We start from the raw sequence: 26,918 nt of genomic DNA, 5'->3' as shown, positions 1-26,918 counted from the left end.
TACAAGCCCTTAACACATTTTCTTCTTAAAGCATTGTTGGTTAAGTAAAAAATATATAATTTTAAGTAACATAATTAAACAGCAGCAGTAAAATAACAATAGCGGGGGTAACAGTACATAGTCAATGTGCAGGGTCACTTGTTAGTCAAGGTAATTTAGATGTAGGTAGAGTTTTTAAAGTGACCATGCATAGATGATAAACTGAGTAGCAGCAGTGTAAAAGAGAGGTCTGTGTAGCCCTTTGATTAGCTGTTCTGTAGTCTCATGGCTTGGGGGTAGAAGCTGTTAAGATGCCTCTTGGACCTAGACTTGGCGCTCCGGTACTGCTTTCCGTGTGGTAGCAGAGAGAACAGTCTATGACTAGGGTGGCTGGGGTCTTTGACAATTTTTAGGGCCTTCCTCTGACACCGCTTGGTATAGAGGTCCTGGATGGCGGGAAGCTTGGCCCCAGTGATGTACTGGGCCGTACGCACTACCCTCTATAGTGCCTTGCGGTCAGAGGCTGAGCTGTTGCCATACCAGGCAGTGACGCAACCAGTCAGGATGCTCTCAATGGTGCAGTGCAGCTGTAGGACTTTTTGAGGATCTGAGGACTAATGCCAAATCTTTTTAGTTTCCTGAGGAGGAATAGGCTTTGTCGTTCCCGCTTCACGACTGTCTTCATGTGTTTGGACCATGATAGTTTGTTGGTGACATGGACACCATGGAACTTGACGTTCTCATCCTGCTCCACTGCAGCCCCGTCGATGAGAATGGGGGCATACTCGGTCCTCCTTTTCCTGTAGTCCACAATAATCGGAGCTCTACGGACAATTCCTTCGACCTCATGACTTGGTTTTTGTTCTGACATGCACTGTCAACTGTGCGACCTTTTTATATAGACCGGTGTGTGCCTTTCCAAGTCATGTCCAATCAATTGAATTTACCACAGATGGAATCCAATCAAGTTCTACAAACATCTCAAGGATGATCAATGGAAACAGGATGTACCTGATCTCAATTTCGAGTCTCATAGCAAAGGGTCTGAATACTTATGTAAATTGTTTTTTATTTGTAATAAATTAGCAAAAATGTCTAAGCCTGTTTTTGCTTTGTCTTTATGGGGGTATTGTGGGTAGATTTGAGTTTGTTTTTATTGAATCATTTTTATAAAGCTGTAATGAAACAAAGTGGGAAAAGTCAAGGGGTCTGAGTACTTTCCGAATGCACTGTATGTGAGGGTCCTACAAATAGGACTTCTGTATACATATTTTGAAGGCTTCGAATGAGCTTCAAAATTTGCATCGTCAAATTCATGAAAACACTGACATTTTACAATATGTAATTGTATACGTGTTTTCGGATTAATTTACTCCCAATGTTTTTGTCGCCGAAGAAGCATGAAGTCGGAAAGTTAAAACCATTTTAATTTTTAATAACCACCATTCTCGCCAGCTGTATGTCTTTCTTTCAAACAGCTTGCCAGTCTAAAAAAAACAACAACATTTTTTAGAAATACTGGCTGGCAGCGTTCAGTTAAAAAAACCAAAAAAAACCCAGACAAACTGCATAATCTAATGTTAAACACATAAAACAGCCTATATCTAGCTGTTTCTTATGGTCCTGTGAGTCTTCAGCTCGAGCCACTTGTGTCGTCTAATCCAGTACGCAAACAAAGCTGCGGGAGGTGTAGCTACTTGAATTTAGAAAAGTCTAATTTATAAATGATATCTTAATTGACTGCATTTTTATTTAATTATATTGTCTTGAAGCCTATTCAAAACAGAATGGGACTGTATACGGAAGTAAAGCAGACAAAAGTAGTAATTTTCCCACTGTATTCTGTTTGCCAACTCTGTTCAACCCTCCTCTTGGAAAGCTAGCCTATCCTCCTGCAGGATTTCCACCCCAAAGCTATTCTAACACACTTGCTTCAACTGATCAGCTGCTTCTCTGTGAACTGATTAGCTGATTCAGGTGTGTAGGGCTGGAGCAAAGCCTGCATATACCCAGCTCTCAAGGAGGAGATTTGGCCACTCCTGCTGGACATCAAATAAGCCATTTGATATCTGTCAGAACCCTGCATTTCAGTTGTCATTGTTGACGATTGGTCATGCTTCTCTCCTCAGCTCAACAGTTGGTGTTTCTGAAAAACTGGAAAAGGCCCCATCACATCAGGATTGGGGGCCAAGGCGGAGCAGTATTACTATAGTAAGTTTAACGTTTCCAAACACAGTGTCATATATATATATATTTTGTTTAATTTGGTTAACTAGGAAATGTGCTTGCTACCAAAGATGGGTTTTGTTTAGTCTAATCTTGGATCCCAGAACCAAATCTCTGGTGGGCTGGCTAGTTATTCAATTTGACTTTGGGGGCTGAGGTGTTCAAACCTGTACTAAACGGAAGCAGACAGTTCTCCCCCCCTCCCCTCTGAAAGCATCTACCAAAGCCAGTCCTCAGCCCTTCTCCTTACGTAAAGTCCACCTGTTTACAATCCTTTGCTGTTAAAATCCAACAGCTACCTCTGTGAAATCCCTTTTTTTTATTTTTTTTTATTATTATTTCTTTTTTTTGTCTAAAATAATCATTGAATGATGCTAATCCGCTGTCTGTCACGACAGACTAGGTATAGCCGAGTCAAAAATACCTAATTGTTGTGTAAATTATTGGTGAAATTGTATAACTTAAAAGAATAACATCATGTGAATTCACGAGCTGAGTTGTAGTGCGTTCGGTTACATCACTCGCTGACCTTTTTCATTCGCCGTCTGAAAAAACAAAAAACACTGGTTGTGGTGCATAACACGCAAGCATGAAAATACACTAAGCCTAAGGAGTCTCTGGAGTTGTGTGTGTCAAAGGTGTATGAGCTTTATACTAAACAGAGAATTGGTCTTTTCATTCACAGTTGAATTGAAGAAGACGCCCTTGGATATGGTGAGATAATGACCCGCTCCCCCCAGCTATACAAGTTTAAGTACAGTATTCTTTGGCTACTGTAACCAAAAGCTTTACCTATGTGTTTAGACCACACACACACACACACACACACACACACACACACACACACACACACACACACACACACACACACACACACACACACACAGCGGGGTATACTACAAAGCAGGATCAATGAGTTAGCTGGCAAACTTTGATAAACAACAAGAAATAACTATTGATTTTCTTGTTCGTTAAGGAGGCAATACTTTTATGTTTTGGTTGTTGGGTCATTTAGGTCCTGGCCATTTGAAGCTTTCAATAAAAATAAAGTTTTCAGAATATTTAGGCAAGTTGGCTAGTATACCCCTCCCCCAAATATTTGTATCTCATAAACAAGACTGTTTTTGTGTCATTGAACATTTTTAAATGTTTAATTTAGAATAACTATAGGTACTTTTTAGTTGCTTGACTTCAGGGGTCCCTGAAAAGCAAGGATATAATGAACAAACTGAAATTAACAGCTGCATGGCCAAAACATCTCACATTTTATGAAACAAAAACATTTTGACAAAATATTAAGTAATTTCATATTTTGAGTGTCGATTAGAGTAAACTGTTTGCGCAATGTTCATTACAGGGCCCAGTGGTATCGAAAGATTTGTCTTGTGTATGTCTCAATAAACCTTTAAGGAGCATTAGAGGTGCAGATATAAAATAAGTAATATAGGTTATACGGTTTTTTTCCCCTAGCACATTCTTTAACTTTTTTAAAAACATTTGATTTATTTCACCTTTTATTTAACCAGGTAGGCCAGTTGAGAACAAGTTCTCATTTACAACTACGACCTGGCCAAGGCAACAGAGTTACACATGGAATAAACAAATGTACAGTCAATAACACAATAGAAAAGTCTATATACAGTGTGTGCAAATGAAGTAAGATTAGGGAGGTAAGGCAATAAATAGGCCATAGTGGTGAAATAATTACAATTTAGCAATTGAACACTGGAGTGATAGATGTGCAGAAGATCAATGTGAAAGTAGAGATACTGGGGTGCAAAGGAGCAAACAATAATAATATGGAGATGAGGTAGTTGTATGGGCTATTTACACATGGGATAAGCACAGGTGCAATTATCTGAAAGCTGCTCTGACAGCTGATGCTTAAAGTTAGTGAGGGAGATATGAGTCTCCAGCTTCCGTGACTTTTGCACTTCGTTCCAGTCATTGGCAGCAGAGAACTGGAAGGAAAGGTGGCCAAAGGAGGATTTGGCTTTGGGGGGACCAGTGAAATATACCTGCTGGAGCGCGTGCTACGTGTGGGTGCTGCTTTGGTGACCAGTGAGCTGATATAAGGCAGGGCTTTACCTAGCAAAGACTTATAGATGACCTGGAGCCAGTGGATTAGGTGACGAATATGAAGCGAGGGCCAGCCAACGAGAGCATCCAGGTTGCAGTGGTGGTTAGTATATGGGGCTTTGGTGATAAAACTGAAATTATTGTTGTTCACAAATATCTCAAACCTTGTGAAAGCACTCAACAACGAATGTATTCAGTAGACACACACCATGCTGTGTTTGTTAGAGTGGTGTGTTCTTAAAATAGGTTAGTCTTGCCCTATCTCCACGTGGGTTCATAGGTCAGCCCAGACTCATGTTTATAAACAGTGTCTTGTCGGAAGCAGCCGCGAAGTAGCCTTGTAATCACATTGCCGTTTGCAACCGAAAAGCTGCACTGCTGTCACACACTCTGCCTTAACTTGATTTCACGCATCGCTTGGGCAAGCAAGGCACTCTGGTAAGTAGCCTACTCTGCTTTCCTTGGATTGTTTGACTGGGAAAGGTTAGTGTCACATTGATTTGACTGTACATAATTTTTAGCAGTTCATTCCCACTTTAATTGTTACTTGGTTATATAGTGTGCAACAGGCTGCATTTGGCAATACGTTATTTCAGTGTCTTGAAATAATTGTCAGTATATTGCTTGTGTTGCACAAGTGTATAAATTCACTCATAAATGTTTTATATTTGTAAGTATCATGCATTAGATGCATATTATCGAAGCAGCCCTTTGGTACCACTTAACGAATGGATCCTAGTATTTGCACCTCCTTATCCTAAGTCTGGGATAAGGAAGTTAGTCATTGATTAGCTCTGGTATTGGCAGGATTATCGACTTTGCTTGGGTAGAAGACTAGGGATCTGTACCAGGTTATCAGAATTGACAGAGACGCATGGTGATCTGACATCAATACTACCACAAACATATGTTGGCCTAAACGGTAGTATTGATGTAATGAAGCATGGGTACCAGACAGTCTTTCTTGGTGTAGGATGTTTACAAATAATTGTATGATGCAGTACTCTACCCTAGGGGGGACAAATCATTGCAAAAATAACATGGTCTGTTTAATCTCAGTTACTGATATGTAAAAATTATTAAAAAATCTTTATGCACTGGTCCATCAATTTAAGTAACATAATGAAAAAAGTCAAAATCTGTCAGTTTAAACTACAGATACCAGTTTCTTTTGCAGTCTGCGTCTCAATCCACCGCATCCGCTTATGTTGCCCTTCCGCCTCTGCTGTCAAAAGTGGTAGAACTACTAGGGCTGTTTGTCAGACCAGCAAACACACCTAAAATTGGTCTTCTCACAAGCGTCTGTAGCAGTTTTGCCTACAAACTAATTTAACCACTCTATAGAAAGGGGAGACTCTTATGAACAGGGTGTTCTCTGTTTTGCTCTATGACCCCCCCCCCCCCCCCCACACATACACACAAGACCCACAGATATTGTATAAAGGTAACCCATAGAAATTAATGGCGGTAGTTTTGTGCCAACAAAAATAAGCTGTTAAGTGTGTTAAAAAAATGCAAAAGAAAATCCTGAGCTTTCTTATCTCTGTCGATTTGGCCATTTTATGAATGCTATTCACATTTTCTATGGGATATAGTGTATTAATGGCCAAATTCAATAATTTATCAAATTGTTTATTTTTGGGGGATACTTAATGGGGTCCTAAAATTCCAAATCAAATAGCTAAATGATCCACAGTATGACCTTAAACAATTCCATATGTCAGCTTAGATTTAAGACGACTTACTCTTGGAGATTAGAAATGCTAAATGATTAAGTCAATAACGGGTAGCTAGTAAATGTCAATATAAGTTATATTAGTCACCTGCAAAAAATAATCCTGCTTTGTAAAGAATACTCCAGGCTCCAATTTACAGCTGAACCTACTCTTGTCTCTGTTCAATCTTTACTCTGACTCTACAGATCTATAGAACATGGATTGATAAGTCTGTCTCTAGCCTTCTTCATGTCAGTCTCTATCCTTACAGGTGCAATCTGGGATCTGGCAATATGTTCAGTCATGAGATTAGCAAAACTGTCTAATTCTACCATAACTCAAAATATAAGGTTGTATTACTCCAGGGTTTACAAATGACAAGGTAAACAAAAATGTTTTAAACTATCTTGTGGATGTCATGATCTGTCAGTCCTTGCATCTAGAGCACTGTCTAATGAATTTTAACTTTTTACCCCAGCCCCATCCCTTAGATGTATACCAAAACAAGTGGTGGGGCTGCCATTAAACATATCCCAGACTGTAGCTTTAAAGGCATACAATCCTCAAATCAAACTCTCATCCGATTTCATTCATATTGGGATTGTCCAAGTCAGGCTGTGTCCATGTCCCCCCCCCCAAAAAAATCCTTAGCAATCTTAATTCTCAGGGAATGGAAGAACCTTCCTGTAATGTGACCAGGATGCACATTTTGAATCTGTGTATAAGTAGCCTAGCAATAACCAATGCTAAATAAATGAAATGTATTAGATACAGGTAACTTGCTGCTGATCTTGTCATGCAGGGCTCCCTTGAATAAAAAAATAATAATGTTAGCTGACACAAGCTAGTTGAGTGACTTTCAGTGACTGACATAACCAGACAAACTGCTGATGCACAACCAAATTGAAAAATTTCCACTTGTGTATTCTAACTCTTCTCACTCTTTAACAGTACGTTTTTTGGGGGTGGAAATTGATTCGCTGTCCTGTAAAAGGCTGCCAATTGCCCATCCCTGGTCTAGAGGATCCTATATGCCAATCATGGCTGTGTATATACATCTGTTTGACACGATCAGACGGAGCATTTCAATGACAAAAGGCTCAGGGAAATAAATGATCAAAAACATATATGGAGTTATTTTCATGAAATAAACACACACTGATTTTTTTTAAACATACAATTATAAAGACTGCATGTGGGCTTATAATAAAGGTTGAAGTTGCACAACGCATAAATCGCTCTGCCATTTCCTGGTTGCTAAAATTCTAATATTTCAGTTCATGTGACAAAATCGTTCCATTCCCTCTAGGACTCAAGACTGCTAAAGATTGTATAGCTACTTTTTCGTTGAACTTCTCATTCAAAGATCATGGGCATTAATATGGAGTTGGTCCCCCCCTTTGCTGCTATAAAAGACTGATCTTCTGGGAAGGTTTTCCACTAGATGTTGGAACATTTCTGTGGGGACTTGCTTCCATTCAGCCACAAGCATTATTGAGGTCGGCCACTGATGTTGGGCGATTAGGCCTGGCTCGCTGTTGGCGTTCCAATTCATCCCAAAGCTGTTAGATGGCGTTGAGGTCAGGGCTCTGTGCAGGTCAGTCAAGTTCTTCCACACTGATCTTGACAAACCATTTCTGTATGGACCTTGCTTTGTGCATGGGGGCATTGTTATGCTGAAACAGGAAAAGGCCTTCCCCAAACTGTTGCCACAAAGTTGGAAGCACAGAATCGTCTAGAATGTCATTGTATGCGGTAGGGTTAAGATTTCCCTTCACAGGAACTAAGGGGCCTAGCCCAAACCATGAAATACAGCCCCAGACCATTATTCCTCTTCCACCAAATTTTACAGTTGGCACTATTTATTTGGGCAGGTAGCATTGTCCTGGCATCCGCCAAACCCAGATTCATCCGACGGACTGCCAGATGGTAAGGCGTGATTCATCACTGCAGAGAACATGTTTCCACTGTTCCAGAATCCAATGGCGGCAAGCTTTACACCACTCCAGTCGACGATTGGCATTGCGCATGATGATCTTAGGCTCCCAACGAACAGTTCTTGTTCTGACGTTGCTTCCAGAGGCTACTCACTTCAGCACTCGGCGGTCCCGTTCTGTGAGCTTGTGTCGCCTACCACTTCGCGGCTAAGCCGTTGTTGATTCTAGGCGTTTCCACTTCACAATAACAGCCCTTACAGTTGACTGGGGCAGCTCTAGAAGAACCTATTGGAAAGGTGGCATCCTATGAAGGTGCCAGGTTGAAATGCACTGCGCTCTTCAGTAAGGGCATTATATTTCCAATGTTTGTCTATTGAAATTGCATGGCTGTGTGCTTGATTTTATACAGCTGTCAGCAATGGGTTTGGCTGAAATGGCCAAATCCACTAATTTGAAGTGGTGGCCACATACACAAGTATATAATACTTGTCAAAGGTTTGGACACACCTATTCATTCCAGGGTTTTTCTTTATTTTTACTATTTTCTTCATTGTGGAATAATAATGAAGACAAACTATGAAATAAGATGTGGAATGATGTAGTAACCAAAAAAGTCAAATATATTTTATGTTTGAGATTCTTCAAAGTAGCCACCCTTTACCTTGACAGCTTTACACACTGTTGGTATTCTCTCAACCAGCTTCATGCGGTAGTCACCTGGAATGCATTTCAATGAACAGGTGTGCCTTGTTAATTTGTGGAATTTCTTTCCTCCTTAATGCATTGGAGCCAATCAGTTGTGTTGTGACAAGATAGTGATGGTATACAGAAGATGGGCCTATTTGGTAAAAGACCAAGTCTGTATTGTGGCAAGAACGACTCAAATAAGCAAAGAGAAACAACAATCCATTACTTCAAGACATGAAGGTCAGTCATTCTGGAAAATTTCAAGAGCTTTGAAAGTTTTTTTCAAGTGCATTGGCAAAAACCATCAAGCGCTGTGATGAAACTGGCTTTCATGAGGACCGCCATTGGAAAGGCAGACCCAGAGTTACCTCTGCTGCAGAGGATAAGTTCCTTAGTTACCAGCCTCAAATTGCAGCCCAAATAAATACTTCAGAGTTCAAGTAATAGACATCTCAACATCAACTGTTCAGTGGAGACTGCATGAATCAAGCCTTCATGGTCGAATTTCTGCAAAGAAACCACTACTAAATGATGCCAAGAAGCACGACCAATGGACATTAGATCAGTGGAAATCTGTCCTTTGGGCTGATGAGCCCTAAATTTACATTTTTGGTTCCGTCCGCCGTGTCTTTGTGAGACGCAGAGTTGGTGAATGGATGATCTCTGCATGTTTAGTTCCCACCATGAAACATGTAGGACGAAGTGTGATGGTCTGGGGGTGCTTTGCTGGTGACACTGTCCGTGATTTATTTTAGAATTCAGGGCACACTTAACTAGCATGGCTACCACACAATTCTGCATCGATACGCCATCCAATCTGGTGTGTGCTTAGTGGGACTATAATTAATTAGTTTTTCAACAGGACATTGACTCAACACACCTCCAGGCTGTGAAAGGGCTATTTGACCAAGAAGGAGAGCAATGGAGTGCTGCATCAGATGACCTGGCCTCCACAATCACCTAACCTCAACCCAATTTTAGATGGTTTGGGATGAGTTGGAACGCAGAGTGAAGGAAAAGCAGCCAACAAGTGCTCATCATATGTGGGAACTCCTTCAAGAAGGTTGGAAAAGCATTCAAGGTGATGCAGGATGAGAAAATCCCAAGATTGTGTAAAGCTGTCATCAAGGCAAAGGGTTGCTACTTTGAAGAATCTAAAATATATATTTTGATTTGTTTAACACTTTTTTTTTCTTCTTCTTTTTGGTTCTGCATGATTCCATATGTGTTATTTCATAGTTTTGATGTCTTCACTTATTCTACAGTGTTAAAAATAGTAAAAATAAAGAAACCCTTGAATGAGTAGGTGTCCAAACTTTTGACTGGTACTTTAAAAAGTGTAATTAGATGAATTCTGTATAAATTACATAGGACACAGCCCTCTACCAATGTTTTGAAAATGTAATTTGGTAGTGTTGTATACTTTCAATCTGTGTCTTCAATATGGTTGCTGGTCTACGGGTTTCAATGCTCTCTGTAAATTGGTTTCTTCAGTTTTTGTCTGGGGTCTGTCCCCAGCACTGTCTGTGTCTCTAGCATCAAAGCAAGGGTACCCTTGCTAACAATCCCCATTGCCTTACCCTCTTTCTAACTCTGGTCTTTGCAGTTAGTTATTCCTATTCAACTCCCTAGCATCCCCCTTACCCCCAGGCCTCTCTGGAGATCTTATGAAGATCATTTGACTGGAATGCTATGTCTGCCTCTGGCGGAAAAACATGAAGGAAAAAACAAATTTCTCACACTTTCTCCGGCTAGCTCTTTGGGGAGCTTATTGTGCTCAGGCTGCAATTAGATGAAAGCCCATTTGTCCAGTCTTTATTTTAAATCAGATTGGTTATTATGAGATCAGTTGGGTAGCTACTTCATCAATTTCTAGGCTTATAACAAAGTTTCTTACGTGTGTGTGTGTGTGTGTGTGTGTGTGTTCTCTCTTTACCCATTTTAGGGGTGTCATAGCGGGGAGACGATGCGGGTCCATGCTCACACCAAGTTCTGCTTCCTATGTGTGCTCACCTTCCTGTTCCACCAGTGCAGCCACTGCCACGGCGACAGCCAGCACCATCACCACGGCCATCACCAAGGTGACCATAGCGGCGCTGGCGAACATGATGGTCACGAACACGCCCACAGCGACCTGCAGATCTCCCAGGCTCCTTACGTGGGCGGAGGAGGGTCTGGCGGGGAAATAGATGCGCAGAACAAGGGGAGTCCCGGCGAGGTGCTAGAGCTGGAGCAGCGCTTCTACATCCACCAACTGTTCCGGCGCTATGGCCAGCGCGGCCAGCTGGACTTCCGTGGCTTCCAGAGCCTGCTGCTCAGCCTGGGTCTGGGGGAGGTGAAGGTGGTGGGCTTGGAGCATGAGGAGCTGGGCCACGATCACGTTGCCCACCTGGACCTGCTGGAGGTCCAGGAGGGGCTCCACTCACACTCGCCCACCCACGAAGAGCCAGGGCATGGCCATGGGCACAGACACCAGCATACACGGGGGAGGCCCCACACACACTACCACCCACACACAGATCCAGGGCCAACTCACTCCCCCTGCAACCAACTGGCGACCGGTGCCAGTCCCACTGTAGATGATGGTCCATTGGAGGATCACGACCACAAATATGACCATGACCACAGCCCAGTAAAAGACAGTGACCACACTCATGATCATAAACACAATCATGACTACGAACAAGGCAAAGAGAGCCAACAGCTCAACCATGAAGACCACAGCAACAAGACTCAGCCTCATCATGACCTCAAACCCCACACACACCCCCATCACTTACAAAACAACACAGACAGTTCTCAAGCACATCAAGAGCAGCCATCCACAGCCCCGGCACAGGCCCGCCAGGAGCAGCAACCAGGGGCCGAGGCTTCAGAGGTCCCCATTGCCAAGCCCTCTGCCCCTCTTACCCTACCTCCAGAATCCAAGCCCAAGAGGCCAAGGAAACCCAAAGGCCAGTGGGCCCGAAACCAAGACCACCATAACCACAGTCAGGAGCATGGTCACAGTCTTAGTTCTGCGCCTAGGGGGAAGAGGGCGGCAGGTGGGCCCCATGTGAGCCCCACGTTCCCGGTGCCAGCCCTGCCCAGGCATCAAGAGGACGTGGTTCACCAGCATGAGGAGGTGGGGCTTATTTATTTGATGTATGATGAATACATCAAATCTTTAGATAGATATATATTAAACGGATTTGCATAAACTGAGTAATAAAGGATGTGTAATGACAGTACTGTTTGTGATTAACTTTTCTCCCCTGTCCACCATCTCTTCCTTCCTCCATCTCCAGTGTCTGAATCTGACCCAGCTCCTCAACTACTATGGCCTGAGTCCAGACTCCCACATCTCGCCCAGCCAGTTCACCTACCTGTGCCCGGCCCTGCTCTACCAGATTGACAGCCGCGTCTGCATCCGCCACTATCACCAGGTGGACGTGGGGCAGGCCGCCCTGGAGCCAGCCAACTCCGGTAAGGCCCTGTGATTTCACTCGGTGACAGTAATGCAGTTATGTAGCCCTCATAAGGATCTTACCTCATCCACTAACAATGTGCCCATTGTGACTTATGTCAATAATGTGACAATTGCGGTACTCGTGCCCAAAAGCCTACACAATGTTATTGGATTGTTCTGTGGACGTATGGCTTTGAATCTGTTTTGAATGGTGCCACTCACACATGGGTGGCAGTATTAGGGCCTATTTGCACAATAGATGTGTCAGTCACACCCTTCTGTACACACTTAGCTTCTGTTGCACATGAGCACTGCAAACTACAGTATTTTTTTCAGCAAATACAACCCTGCTTCTTAGGTAGCACATAGTGAGCTTGAAGGCTCTTCTGTGTCGAGTGAGAACACATACTCAGAAACATGCCAATATGTTTGTGACAGTCTCATGATTTGGCGTGTGCCATAAACTTTGGCGTAAAAGTTATTTGCCATCAGCATTTCCCAAGGCTTTGCAGAACTTTGCCAAAACATAAGGGCTGCACAAAGGTTGATCTTACTTATGCTTTTGCCCGTTTATTGGTGTGGTGAATTGATACTACTTGGGGCTGGATAGGCCTAAGTGTTTTTCTGTTTTGACATGCGTATGATGCAATGGCACTCTTAGTACTGCAATTTAGCTTTTAGCTGCCAAGTACTACTACTAAAGTGTTCTTACCTATGACAATGCATCTAAATGGAAAAGGCCTTGGACAACAACATTTAACAAAACTGCCAAGCAGAGAATACTTCCTGTCGAACCTTTCATTTGAAACAATGTGAAGAATTATCTTCCAACTCGCTTAATCATATCACATGGTCTCCATTGGTCATATCACAGTAGCTCTATTTTCAAAATGTTTTTCTTTTAATATTCAAACATTTCAGAGTGTAGGTATAGTCAAACTATTATTAAAATCAGCATGGCCAATGCTCTTTAAACGGCAGTGTTCCAAACTGTTTCATGAGGGATTGGAGAAGGCTGTCAAACCACCATACTGAAGTGCAAAGGGTGTTCTATTTTTTGTTGTTGCTCATATTACATGGTTTATACATTCCAAAAATACCTCATATTTTGTGACAACTTAGCATGTCACAACTAAGCATGTAACTGTGTTGACAGTCATTGATCTACAAGTCATTTTGCATGCTGAAAAACTCCAGGCAATATCAGTAGCATACTGTAATCAAACTGCACACTGCCCAGCTTTGAGCGCTGACCAGCGAGAGGTAGATGGCCTGTTCTTGCACATCTGCACGGCACCTTCATCATTCAAATGCATAAATGGTTTGTGTGATATTAGGTTTTGTTTGTTGAGTGACAACCTACAGTATGTAATTTGCTAGGTTATTGTTGTCTGCACTGTTGAAAATGTGTGTTTTACTGGAATGAAAGTAAGCTCTCATCTGGCTACATAGTGCCTTCAAAGTATTCATACTCCTTGACTTATTCCACATTTGGTTATTACAGCCTGAATTACCCATCTACCTATCACCCATCTACACACAAACCCAATAATGACAAAAATGATCATGACACATTTTAGTACATTTACAGAAAATGAAATACAGAAATATATCATTGCATAAGTGTTCACTTTGTCGAAGCACCTTTGGCAGTGAATAGAGCTTTGAGTCTTTCTGGGTAGTTCTTTAAGAACTTTCCACCTGGATTGTGCAACATTTGCCCATTTTTATTTAAAAAAAATCTTCAAGCTCTGTCAAATTGATCATTGCTAGACAACCGCTTTCAGGTCTTGCCATAGATTATCAAGTAAATTTAAGTCAAAACTAACTATGCCACTCAGGAACATTCACTGTCTTTTTGGTAAGCAACTCCATTGTAGATTTGGTCTTGCTTTAGGTTATTGTCCTTCTGAAAGGTGAATTCATCCCCCAGTGTCTGTTGTAAAGCACACTGAACCAGGTTTTCCTCTAGGATTTTGCCTATCCTTAGATCCATTTCTTTTTTTCTTTTTTTATCCTGAAACTTTTTTCTTTTTTCCCAGTATTACTTTAGTGCCTTGTTGCAAACAGGATGCATGTTTTGTATTTTGTAAAGATCAAATCTTTCATCGATGACAAAGTTAGCAGAATGTTGGTCAAAATCCATCTTCTCCCACTGCCGGTCGCTGGGCTTCCTCTCATCACCATATTTGGTGGTGAGTGGAAACGCCAACCGTATGCTTCACGTTTATACAGTGAGGGGGGAAAAAAGTATTTGATCCCCTGCTGATTTTGTACGTTTGCCCACTGACAAAGAAATGATCAGTCTATAATTTTAATGGTAGGTTTATTTGAACAGTGAGAGACAGAATAACAACAAAAAAATCCAGAAAACGCATGTCAAAAATGTTATAAAATGATTTGCATTTTAATGAGGGAAATAGGTATTTGACCCCTCTTTAAAACATGACTTAGTACTTGGTGGCAAAACCCTTGTTGGCAATCACAGAGGTCAGACGTTTCTTGTAGTTGGCCACCAGGTTTGCACACATCTCAGGAGGGATTTTATCCCACTCGTCTTTGTAGATCTTCTCTAAGTCATTAAGGTTTCGAGGCTGACGTTTGGTAACTCGAACCTTCAGCTCCCTCCACAGATTTTCTATGGGATTAAGGTCTGGAGACTGGCTAGGCCACTCCAGGACCTTAATGTGCTTCTTCTTGAGCCACTCCTTTGTTGCCTTGGCTGTGTGTTTTGGGTCATTGTCATGCTGGAATACCCATCCACGACCCATTTTCAATGCCCTGGCTGAGGGAAGGAGGTTCTCACCCAAGATTTGACAGTACATGGCCCTGTCAAATGATGCGGTGAAGTTGTCCTGTCCCCTTAGCAGAAAAACACCCCCAAAGCATAATGTTTCCACCTCCATGTTTGATGGTGGAGATGGTGTTCTTGGGGTCATAGGCAGCATTCCTCCTCCTCCAAACACGGCGAGTTGAGTTGATGCCAAAGAGCTCCATTTTGGTCTCATCTGGTCACAACACTTTCACCAGTTGTCCTCTGAATCATTCAGATGTTCATTGGCAAACTTTAGACGGGCATGTATATGTATTCTTGAGCAGGGGGACCTTGCAGGCGCTGCAGGATTTCAGTCCTTCACGGCGTAGTGTGTTACCAATTGTTTTCTTGGTGACTATGGTCCCAGCTGCCTTGAGATCATTGACAAGATCCTCCCGTGTAGTTCCTGGCTGATTCCTCACCGTTCTCATGATCATTGCAACCCCACGAGGTGAGATCTTGCATGGAGCCTCAGGCCGAGGGAGATTGACAGTTCTTTTGTGTTTCTTCCATTTGCGAATAATCGCACCAACTGTTGTCACCTTCTCACCAAGCTGCTTGGCGATGGTCTTGTAGCCCATTCCAGCCTTGTGTAGGTCTACAATCTTGTCCCTGACATCCTTGGAGAGCTCTTTGGTCTTGGCCATGGTGGAGAGTTTGGAATCTGACTGCTTCTGTGGACAGGTGTCTTTTATACAGGTAACAAGCTGAGATTAGTAGCACTCCCTTTAAGAGTGTGCTCCTAATCTCAGCTCGTTACCTGTATAAAAGACACCTGGGAGCCAGAAATCTTTCTGATTGAGAGGGGGGTCAAATACTCATTTCCCTCATTAAAATGCAAATCATTTTATAACATTTTTGACATGCGTTTTTTCGTTGTTGTTATTCTGTCTCTCACTGTTCAAATAAATCTACCATTAAAATTATAGACTGATCATTTCTTTGTCAGTGGGCAAATGTACAAAATCAGCAGGGGATCAAATACTTTTTTCCCTCACTGTACATCCGGTGGAATATCTGGCTCATTGTTCTATCTATGCCTGTATCTTTGTAGTGACTGGGTGTATTGATACACCATCCAAATTGTAATAAGTTCACCATGCTCAAAGGGTTATTCAATGTCTGCTTTTTTATTTTTACCCGTCTACCAATAGGTGCCCTTCTTTGCAAGGCATGGGAAAACCTCCCTGGTCTTTGTGATTTGATCTGTGTTCACTGCTCTACTGAGGGACCTTACAGATAGTTCTATATGCGTGGGGTACATAGATGGGGTTTCGTCATTCAAAAATCATGTTAAACACTATTATAGGCCACAGAATGAGCCCATGAAATGTATTATGTGACTCTTTAAGGACATTTTACTCCTGAACTTATTTAGGCTTGCGGAAACAAAGGGGTTGAATACTTATTGACTCAAGACATTTCAGCTTTTTATTAATTTGTTAACATTTTGAAAAACATAATTTCACTTTTACATTATGGGGTATTTAAATTCTGGCTGTAACACAACAAAATGTGTAACAAGTCAAGGGGTTTAAATACTTTCTGAAGGTACTGTAAATCTTTCATTAACACACAAACTCCAGAGTCCTGATGCAACATTTGTGCTTTGGGGCTGAAGACCACTAAAAATGGTGAAGATCATTTAAGATGACACTGAAAAAGGAAAGAGGGCACGGATGACTCCTCATTGGTGAAGGACTGGAGCCTCTCCCATGGTGCAGCGAGAGACACCAGTAAGGCATCCCGCCCTTGGAGAGAACTTACCTCTCGTTTACCCCCCGTAAACTTCCACTTGTGTGCTCAGAAAATGTCCTGTATGTTTTGTCATTCTTTTTTTTCTCACACTGCCAATTAGGACAGTCTTTCTTTCTTTCTTTCTTTCTTTCTTTCTTTCTTTCTTTCTTTCTTTCTTTCTTTCTTTCTGGGCCACGGCTCGAAGGAGAATCATAATTTGAGTGAGGACCAGTTCTCTTTTCCCTCTTTCCCCATATTTCCACCCGGCTGTTCCTGATAGGGGTAATTAGAGGGGGGGAGAAGAAGAGTATGAGTTATGTGAGTGTGAAGGACCCGCCAGTGATGTTCTGTCTGTTTGATTTACAGTTGCCTCAGGATTATAGAGAGTTTTGCTAGATGTGACAAATAAGATATTACTCAACGGTAGCAACTGCCTCTGTGGCAAGAGGATACATTTCAAAACAATAGACATGTTGCAAGAGTATGAAGTTGACAATCAAGATGTGAACAAAGTTGTTGAAGTATTGTCATGTGTGATAAGGGTCAGTTACTTGACACTAAACCCACACTAATTGAAAAACTAAGGTGGGCACGAATGTCATTTAAATAATTGTTTATTCACAAATTAATCAGCTGACGTACAGAATAAAACAAATTACAACAAATCAAATAATGTATAGACTCAGGCTGCATCCCAATACTCATCATACTATCTTGTATGTCAAATTAGTATGCCTGTACATTTCGTATGTCCCATTTACATAGTAGGCTCTATTTTCGACTTGCGCTAAGGAGGCGCAAGTGTCAAATGCACTTTAGTTTGCAATTTCGCCATGTAAAAACTTGCTCGCTGGCAGCCCTATGCCAGGTTCGGCTATTTACCGGTCTAATATCCTCTCGCTTATGCTGATGTGGGAGGGGTGGCAATATTTGAGGTGTCTGCAAAAGTGACCATTTCATGTAGCGTCAATGGGACGTTTTTAATCGTCCCACACTAAAAACCCCACAAAAGAGCGTATTCAAAGCCCTCACTTTGTCACTCAAACATATTCCAGTGTCTGCCTGCAAGCTGAACAGCTTTGTGTGTGTTTAGGCTAACTGCCCCTCCCCCCTTTGGAGCACGGCTACAGTACTGACGTGCAAGCATGATTCAGAAGATAAGGAGATATTTTTAATTAGCTAGAGAAGAATGGATAAACTTTTTCAATGCCCGTTAACTATGCCTATAGTATCCTTATCACGTTTCACGTTGGATTTATTAACTACAAAAATAAGATGTTTTTAAATTTGGTGCTGCTCTGCACACACAAGCTTGTTAGTTGGCTAGCTATCTTAAAGGAAATTCAAAGTTCCTCCATATAAGCCTCTTCTCCTAGGTATAATTCTGTAGAACTACAGTGGTTCTTACTTTAAAAGTTAGGAGCTTATGCCGCGAACGTTAGTGGTAGATGGTGGCATTCTGTCATTGCACCACACTATTGCAAAGGGGAGTTAGAAGGCTGATCTATCGGTAGTCTAAACTGTGGCAATTAATGGAGGTGTTTTCAGTCTGAGTCTCTCCTCTGACACTAGAGTCTTGCATCAGGCACAACAAAAACTGTCTGTGGTCCTGGAGTTGAGAGGACTTGGAAAAATACACTGGGGGAATTTCACTTTGTGGACTGACAATTTTGGAAAAATAGGCACGGTGGGCTTTTGGTTTCTCTCCCTTTAAAAACAGGGGGGGGGGGAGTGTAAGGAACTCTTCTGTTGGCCCTGCATTAAAGACCAAAATTGATTAAAGAAAATGTGTGTAGTTATGGCTCAAGTCCTCAACTGGCAGCTTCATTAAATAGTACCCACAAAACACCAGCCTCAATGTCAACAGTGAAGAGGCAACTCCGGGATGTTTGCCTTCTAGGCAGAGTTGCAAAGAAAAAATCATTTCTCAGACTGGCCAATAAGAAGAAAAGATTAAGATGGGAAAAATAACAGACACTGGACAGAGGAACTCTGCCTAGAAGACCAGCATCCCGGAGTTGCCTCTTCACTGTTGACGTTGAGACTGGTGTTTTCTGGGTACTATTTAGTGAAGCTGCCAGTTGAGGACTTGTGAGGCGTCTATTTCTCAAACTAGACACTAATGTACTTGTCCTCTTGCTCAGTTGTTCATCGGGGCCTCCCACTCTTTCTATTCTGGTTAGAGACAGTTTGCACTGTTCTGTGAAGGGAGTAGTACACAGCATTGTATGAGATCTTCAGTTTCTTGGCAATTTCTCGTATGGAATAGCCTTAATTTCACTGAACAAGAATAGACTGACTAGTTTCAGAAGAAAGTACTTTGTTTCTGGCCATTTTGAGCCTGTAATTGAACTCACAAATGCTGATGCTCCAGATACTCAACTAGTCTGAAGAAGGCCAGTTTTATTGCTTCTTTAATTAGCACAACAGTTTTCAGCTGTGTTAACATAATTGCAAAAGGGTTTTCTAATGATCAATTAGCCTTTTTAAAATTATAAACTTGGATTAGCTAACACAACGTGCCATTGGAACACAGGAGTGATGGTTGCCGATAATGGGCCTCTGTATGCCTATGTAGATATTCCATAAAAAGCAGCCGTTTCTAGCTACAATAGTCATTTACAACATTAACAATGACTACACTGTATTTAAAATATATATATATTTTCCTTTATTTCCCACAAACCATTCCACCCCTCCCCTAATTGGAGGAAACTAATAAACAATAACACTTAGGCTTCTACTTCCAGCTGATACATACTACAGTTGAAGTCGGAAGTTTACATACACTTAGGTTGGAGTCATTAAAACTCGTTTTTCAACCACTCCATAAATTTCTTGTTAACAAACTATACTTTTGGCAAGTCGGTTAGGACACTACTTTGTGCATGACACAAGTAATTTTTCCAACAATTGTTTACAGACAGATTATTTCACTTATTCACTATCACAATTCCAGTGGGTCATAAGTTTACGTACACTAAGTTGACTGTGCCTTTAAACAGCTTGGAATTATGTCATGGCTTTAGAAGCTTCTGTTTGGCTAATTGACATCATTTGAGTCAATTGGAGGTGTACCCGTGGATGTATTTCAAGGCCTACCTTCAAACTCAGTTCCTCTTTGCTTGACATCATGGGAAAATCAAAAGAAATCAGGCAAGACCTCAGAAAAAGATTTGTAGACCTCCACAAGTCTGGTTCATCCTTGGGAGCAGTTTCCAAACTCCTGGAGGAACCACGTTCATCTGTGCAAACGATAGTACGCAAGTATAAACACCATGGGACCGCGCAGACGTCATACCGCTCAGGAAGGAGACGCATTCTGTCTCCTAGAGATGAACGTACTTTGGTGCGAAAAGTGCAAATCAATCCCAGAACAACAGCAAAGGACCTTGTGAAGATGCTGGAGGAAACGGGTACAAAAGTATCTCTATCCACAGTAAAACGAGTCCTATATCGACAACCTGAAAGGCCGCTCAGCAAGGAGGAAGCCACTGCTCCAAAACCGCAATAAAAAAGCCGGACTATGGTTTGCAACTGCATATGGGGACAAAGATAATACTTTTTGGAGAAAAGTCCTCTGGTCTGAGGACAAAATAGAACGGTTTGTCCATAATGACCATCGTTATGTTTGAAGGAAAAAGGGGGACGCTTGCAAGCTGAACACCATCCCAACCGTGAAGCAGGGGGGTGGCTGCATCATGTTGTGGTGGTGCTTTGCTGCAGGAGGGACTGGTGCACTTAACAAAATAGATGGCATCATGAGGAAAGAAAATTATGTGGATATATTGAAGCAACATCTCAAGACATCAGTCAGGAAGTTAAAGCTTGGTTGCAGATGGGGTCATTGTCCATTTGGAAGACCTAAGTATACTTCCAAAGTTGTGGCAAAATGGCTTAAGGACAGCAAAGTCAAGGTATTGGAGTGGCCATCACAAAGCCCTGACCTCAATCCCATGGAACATTTGTGGGCAGAACTGAAAAAGTGTGTGCGAGCAAGGAGGCCTACCCACCTGACTCAGTTACACCAGCTCTGTCAGGAGGAATAGGCCAAAATTCACCCAAGTTATTGTGTGAAGCTTGTGGAAGGCTACCCAAAACATTTGACCCAAGTGAAGCAATTTAAAGGCAATGCTACCAAATACTAATTGACTGTATGTAAACTTCTGACCCACTGGGAATGTGATGAAAGAAATAAAAGCTGAAATAAATCATTCTCTCTACGATTATTCTGACATTTCAGTCTTAAAATAAAGTGGTGATCCTAACTGACCTAAGACAGGGAATTTTTACTAGGATTAAATGTCAGGAATTGTGAAACTGAGTTTAAATGTTTTTGGCTAAGGTGTATATAAACTTCCAACTTCATCTGTGTTTTACGAACGTGTTTTATGAACGTTTTACGAACACAATCTATTTTACAATAGTTATATTGTTTGTTTTTAGTACTAGCCTTCCTCTATTTCTGATGTCCATCCAGTTTGATTTGTATTTGCCATAGATTTTTAACTGTGCTATTTCACAAAAGTTCTGAACCTATATACATTTTATACACAGTATTTTACATTTGTTATCTTATTAGGCCCCCCTTTCAGCTCCATTGGCATATATTTTTCAACTGTGCTGTGATGCTTCACAAAAGTTCTGCACCTTTCTATTCTCTTAGTTTCTACAGATTGTACATTTAATAAACATTTTTGCTAAAGGTATTATATTGATTGATTTGAAAAGTCATAGTCAAATCACCCAGTATTGCTATCTGCGGCATTAGTTCCATGTAAATGTTGCAACTCTTCATCCATTCCTGGACCTGTCACCAAAAACGAGCTACGTATGGACAATGCCAAAATAAATTCTCTAATGACTCGGCCTCCTCACAACAAAATCTGCAGAGCTGGGAAGGTTGCATCCCCTATAGATAGATATCTATCTATCTGGTGTCGTTTTGTGTGTCAATTCATAAACCATGTGCCATGGAATCGGTACGTCGCAAATCTCTTCCCAACAATTTTCTTAAACCAATTTTGGTCTTTATTGCAGGGCCGACAGACAAGTTCCTTACTTTTCCCCCTTCCACTTGGCTCTTCCATTTTTGCGGTAATGCTGCTATTAGTTGGTTGTAATTTTGGGTAGAGCAGACATTTCCATATATTTGTGTTAGCTGCTCCACCAGTCCTATTTATGATATTTTTTACAAAGATTATAGCTTTTTTTATTAACCATTTTAACGAAAAATATATACTTTTTTGTTGATCAATTAGTATATTTCAGTTTAACCACTATTTGTTGTATTATTCTGTCTTTTCTGGTGGATAAAACTGAAATTGCAACCAACTTTTATATGGCTTGTTTAAAAAAATAACTATATATTTTGGAGATTTTGTTTTCAAATAACAAAGTGAGCAGTTGTAATCTGAATAAAGGGAAAATGGCAATTCTTGAACATGGGGCAGACAACATTATTACTAATTTGCTGGCAAACCAGGTTGGATTTAAGTATGACTGACACCTTTTAGTGAGAGGTCTAATGTTTTAATATTGAATCATTTCTGCCCTCGGAATTCCTATTCATTATATACATTTATTTTTATTTATTTATTTAATTTCACCTTTATTTAACCAGGTAGGCAAGTTGAGAACAAGTTCTCATTTACAATTGCAACCTGGCCAAGATAAAGCAAAGCAGTTCGACAACATACAACAACACAGAGTTACACATGGAGTAAACAACATACAGTCAATAATACAGTAGAAAAAAATAAGACTATATACAATGTGAGCAAATGATGTGAGATAAGGGAGGTAAAGGCAAAAAAATGCCATGGTGGCAAAGTAAATAAAGTATAGCAAGAAAAACACTGGAATGGTAGATTTGTAGTTTGAAGAAAGTTCAAAGTTCAAATATAAATAATATGGTGCAAAGGAGCAAAATAAATAAAATAAATACAGTAGGGGAAGAGGTAGTAGTTTGGGCTAAATTATAGATGGGCTATGTACAGGTGCAGTGATCTGTGAGCTGCTCTGACAGCTGGTGCTTAAAGCTAGTGAGGGAGATGTGTTTCCAGTTTCAGAGATTTTTGTAGTTCGTTCCAGTCGTTGGCAGCAGAGAACTGGAAGGAGAGACGACCAAAGGAGGAGTTGGCTTTAGGGGTGACCAGAGAGATATACCTGCTGGAGCGCGTGCTACAGGTGGGTGCTGCTATGGTGACCAGTGAGCGGAGATAAGGGGGGACTTTACCTAGCAGGGTCTTGTAGATGACCTGGAGCCAATGTGTTTGGCGACGATTATGAAGTGAAGGCCAGCCAACGAGAGCATACAGGTCGCAGTGGTGGGTAGTATATGGGGCTTTGGTGACAAAACGGATGGCACTGTGATGGACTGCATCCAGCTTGTTGAGTAGGGTATTGGAGGCTATTTTGTAAATGACATCGCCGAAGTCGAGGATTGGTAGGATGGTCAGTTTTACGAGGGTATGTTTGGCAGCATGAGTGAAGGATGCTTTGTTGCGAAATAGGAAGCCAATTCTAGATTTCACTTTGGATTGGAGATGATTGATGTGAGTCTGGAAGGAGAGTTTACAGTCTAACCAGACACCTAGGTATTTGTAGTCGTCCACAAATTCTAAGTTAGAACCGTCCAGAGAAGTTATGCTGGATGGGCGGGCAGGTGCAGGCAGCGATCGGTTGAAGAGCATGCATTTAGTTTTACTTGTGTTTAGGAGCAGTTGGAGACCACGGAAGGAGAGTTGAATGGCATTGAAGCTCGTCTGGAGGGTTGTTAACACAGTGTCCAAAGAAGGGCCAGAAGTATGTATACAGAATGGTGTCGTCTGCGTAGAGGTGGATCAGAGATTCACCAGCAGCAAGAGCGACATCATTTATGTATACAGAGAAAAGAGTTGGCCCAAGAATTGAACCCTGAAATGGGCCATTTTCATTTTGTCTGGCTTGCCGTTCCAAATAAAATGTATTTTTTTTTGCTCATATAATATACATTTAAAACACGGTCAACCGTAAGTGGAAACCATAGACATAAGCAAATAGGTCAACTGTGATATGACTAGAGTTGATCAGGGTGATTTTTTTTCCACAAACAGACATGTATTTTCCTTTCCATGGTAGCAAGATCTTATCTGTTTTTGCTAACTTTCTATTTAAATGTCTTTCTTTTGGGATATGTACAGTCGTGGCCAAGTTTTGAAAATTACACAAATATTAATTTTCACAGTCTGCTGCCTCAGTTTGTATGATGGCAATTTGCATATACTCCAGAATTTTATGAAATGATCAGATAAGTTGCAATTAATTGCAAAGTCCCTCTTTGCCATGCAAATGAACTGAATCCCCCCCAAAAAACATTTCCACTGCATTTCAGCCCTGCCATAAAAGGACCAGCTGACATGTCAGTGATTCTCTCGTTAACACTGGGGTGAGTGTTGACGAGGACAAGGCTGGAGATCACTCTGTCATGCTGATTGAGTTTGAATAATAGACTGGAAGCTTCAAAAGGAGGGTGGTGCTTGGAATCATTGTTCTTCCTCTGTTAACCATGGTTACCTGCAAGGAAACACGTGCCGTCATCATTGCTTTGCACAAGGAAGGGCTTCACAGGCATGGATAAGATTGCACCTAAATCAACCATTTATCGGATCATCAAGAACTTCAAGGAGAGCGGTTCAATTGTTGTGAAGAAGGCTTCAAAGCGCCCAAAGTCCAGCAAGCGCCAGGACTGTCTCCTAAAGTTGATTCAGCTGCAGGATCGGGGCACCACCAGTACAGAGCTTGCTCAGGAATGGCAGCAGGCAGGTGTGCGTGCATTCTGCATGCACAGTGAGGCAAATACCTTTGGAGGATGGCCTGGTGTCAAGAAGGGCAGCAAAGAAGCCACTTCTCTCCAGGAAAAACCTCAGGGACAGACTGATATTCTGCAAAAGGTACAGGGATATGACTGCTGAGGACTGGGGTAAAGTCATTTTCTCTGATAAATCCCCTTTCCGATTGTTTGGGGCATCTGGGGGAAAAAAGCTTGTCCGGAGAAGGCAAGGTGAGCGCTACCATCAGTCCTGTGTCATGCCAACAGTAAAGCATCCTGAGACCATGCATGTGTGGGGTTGCTTCTCAGCCAAGGGAGTGGGCTCACTCCCAATTTTGCCTAAGAACACAGCCATGAATAAAGAATGGTACCAACACATCCTCCGAGAGCAACTTCTCCCAACCATCCAGAAACAGTTTGGTGACGAACAATGCCTTTTCCAGCATGATGGCGCACCTTGCCATAAGGCAAAAGTGATAACTAAGTGGCTCGGTAAACAGAACATCGATATTTTGGGTCCATGGCCAGGAAACTCCCCAGACCTTAATCCTATTGAGAACTTGTGGTCAATCCTCAAGAGGTGGGTGGACAAGCAAAAACCCACAAATTCTGACAAACTCCAAGCATTGATTATGCAAGAATGGGCTGTCATCAGTCAGGATGTGGCCCAGAAGTTAATTGACAGCATGCCAGGGTGGATTGCAGAGGTCTTGAAAAAGAAGGGTCAACACTGCAAATATTGACTCTTTGCATCAACTTCATGTAATTGTCAATAAAAGTTAATAACTTATGAAATGCTTCTAATTATACTTCAGTATTCCATAGTAACATCTGACAAACATTTCTAAATACACTGAAGCAGCAAACTTTGGCACTTAATATTTGTCATTCTCAAAACTTTTGGCCACGACTGTATACCGAGTATGTCCACATCTCCATCAGACTATTTTATTGGTAAACTACACAGTAATGTAAAAGTTAGATTTTTTTTTTTTTATGGTCCATTACGTAATATAGTACACATGTCGTCATTGCCTTTTAATCCAGAGAGGTTAGAAAAGGTATGTAGATCCTCTGAGGCTGTGGAGGGATACTAGTTGTGGATTTAAAAGAAAACGACATGAATCATCAGCGTACAATGACACCTTTTTGTTTTTAAGCCCTGGATTTCTTATCCCTTAATATTGTTACATCTGTTTTTAACAACTAACATTTCGATGGCAATAATAAGTGGATTTGCCCATAGTGGAAAACCCTGTCTTACTCCTCTTGACAGTTTAAAACTTTCTGAGATGTAGGTGCCTTTTTGGAAAACTGCAAGTGGGCTGTCATGTGGCTTCCATCTAGCCACTCTGCCATAAAGGCCTGATTGGTGGAGTGCTGCAGAGATGGTTGTCCTTCTGGAAAATTCTCATATCTCCACAGAGGAACTCTAGAGGTCTGTCAAGGTGACCATTGGGTTCTTGGTCACCTCCCTGACCAAGGTCCTTCTCCCCTGGTTGCTCAGTTTTGCTGGGCAGCCTGCTCTAGGAAGAGTCTTTGTGGTTCCAAATGTTTTCCATTTAAGAATGATAGACCACTGTGTTCTAGGGGACCTTCAATGCTGCAGTAATTTGGTACCCTTCCCCAGAGCTGTGCCTCGACACAACCTTGTCTTGGAGCGTAACGTACAAGTCATTCAACCACATGGCTTAGTTTTTGCTCTGACATGCACTGTCAACTGTGGGACCTTATATCGATGGGTGTGGGCCTTTCCAAATCCTGTCCAATAAATTGAATTTACCACCGGTGGACTCCAAGTTGTAGATAATTTTTATTTTTTTATTGAACCTTTTATTTAACTAGAAACATCTCCAAGATGATCAATGGAAACCGGAGCTCAATTTCGAGTTTCACAGCAAAGGGTCTGAATACTTCTGTAAGTAAGGTATTTCTGGGGTTTTTACTTCTTAAATGTGCCAAAAAAATGACCTGTTTTTGGTTTGTTATTATGAGATATAGATTTGAGGAAAATATATTTAATACATTTTAGAATAAGTCTAACAAAGTGAAGGGGTCTGAATACTTTCCGAATGCACTGTATACTAGTACATTTGTAACAAACAATTTTTAAAGCATTTCTTAACTTCCATTAGACCAAATAGGCCTCATCTCGTTTAGCAGTTACATTTTATGTTGACCAAATTCAACACTCCCCACTTTCAGATTTTGGACAGGAGTCAGCTTTTGCTTCACCTCTTCCTCTCTGGCACTATTTAATTTAAAAGGCAAGCAACTGGTGTGAATGCGGAATATGAAGCAGCAACACAACAAATACTGATGCAGAATCTTCTGATAATAATCGTTGGCAAAATCTCACTAAAGTGAAAGAAGCTGTGTTTCACCAACAGATTTAAATAAAACATATACATTATTGACACATTGTCACCATAACCAAGTTAACAGCCGCAACATTAGCTTGCTTAGCCATATACCTAAAATC

General features: G+C 41.4%; 1 protein-coding gene across 3 annotated transcripts in view; it reads left to right on the top strand.

The window, feature by feature from the left end:
* Window positions 1–26,918, top strand: part of slc39a10 (solute carrier family 39 member 10) — a 72,156-nt gene that overhangs the window by 12,719 nt on the left and 32,519 nt on the right. For 2 of the 3 annotated variants that reach the window (XM_029703557.1, XM_029703558.1), the window contains exons 2-5: window positions 2,109–2,190; window positions 2,891–2,919; window positions 10,569–11,747; window positions 11,911–12,088. In XM_029703557.1, the coding sequence (XP_029559417.1) occupies window positions 2,917–2,919; window positions 10,569–11,747; window positions 11,911–12,088 (1,360 nt within the window). In that variant the 5' untranslated portion in view covers window positions 2,109–2,190; window positions 2,891–2,916. Of the gene's footprint in view, window positions 1–2,108; window positions 2,191–2,890; window positions 2,920–4,615; window positions 4,723–10,568; window positions 11,748–11,910; window positions 12,089–26,918 lie in introns of those variants that run through there. The other variant, XM_029703559.1, reaches the window with a different exon arrangement.

Source organism: Salmo trutta, chromosome 20 (assembly GCF_901001165.1).
Source record: "Salmo trutta chromosome 20, fSalTru1.1, whole genome shotgun sequence".
Classification (NCBI taxonomy): domain Eukaryota; kingdom Metazoa; phylum Chordata; class Actinopteri; order Salmoniformes; family Salmonidae; genus Salmo; species Salmo trutta.
The sequence above is the reverse complement of the archived record's forward strand: the minus strand, read 5'-3'. Positions and strand labels throughout refer to the sequence as shown.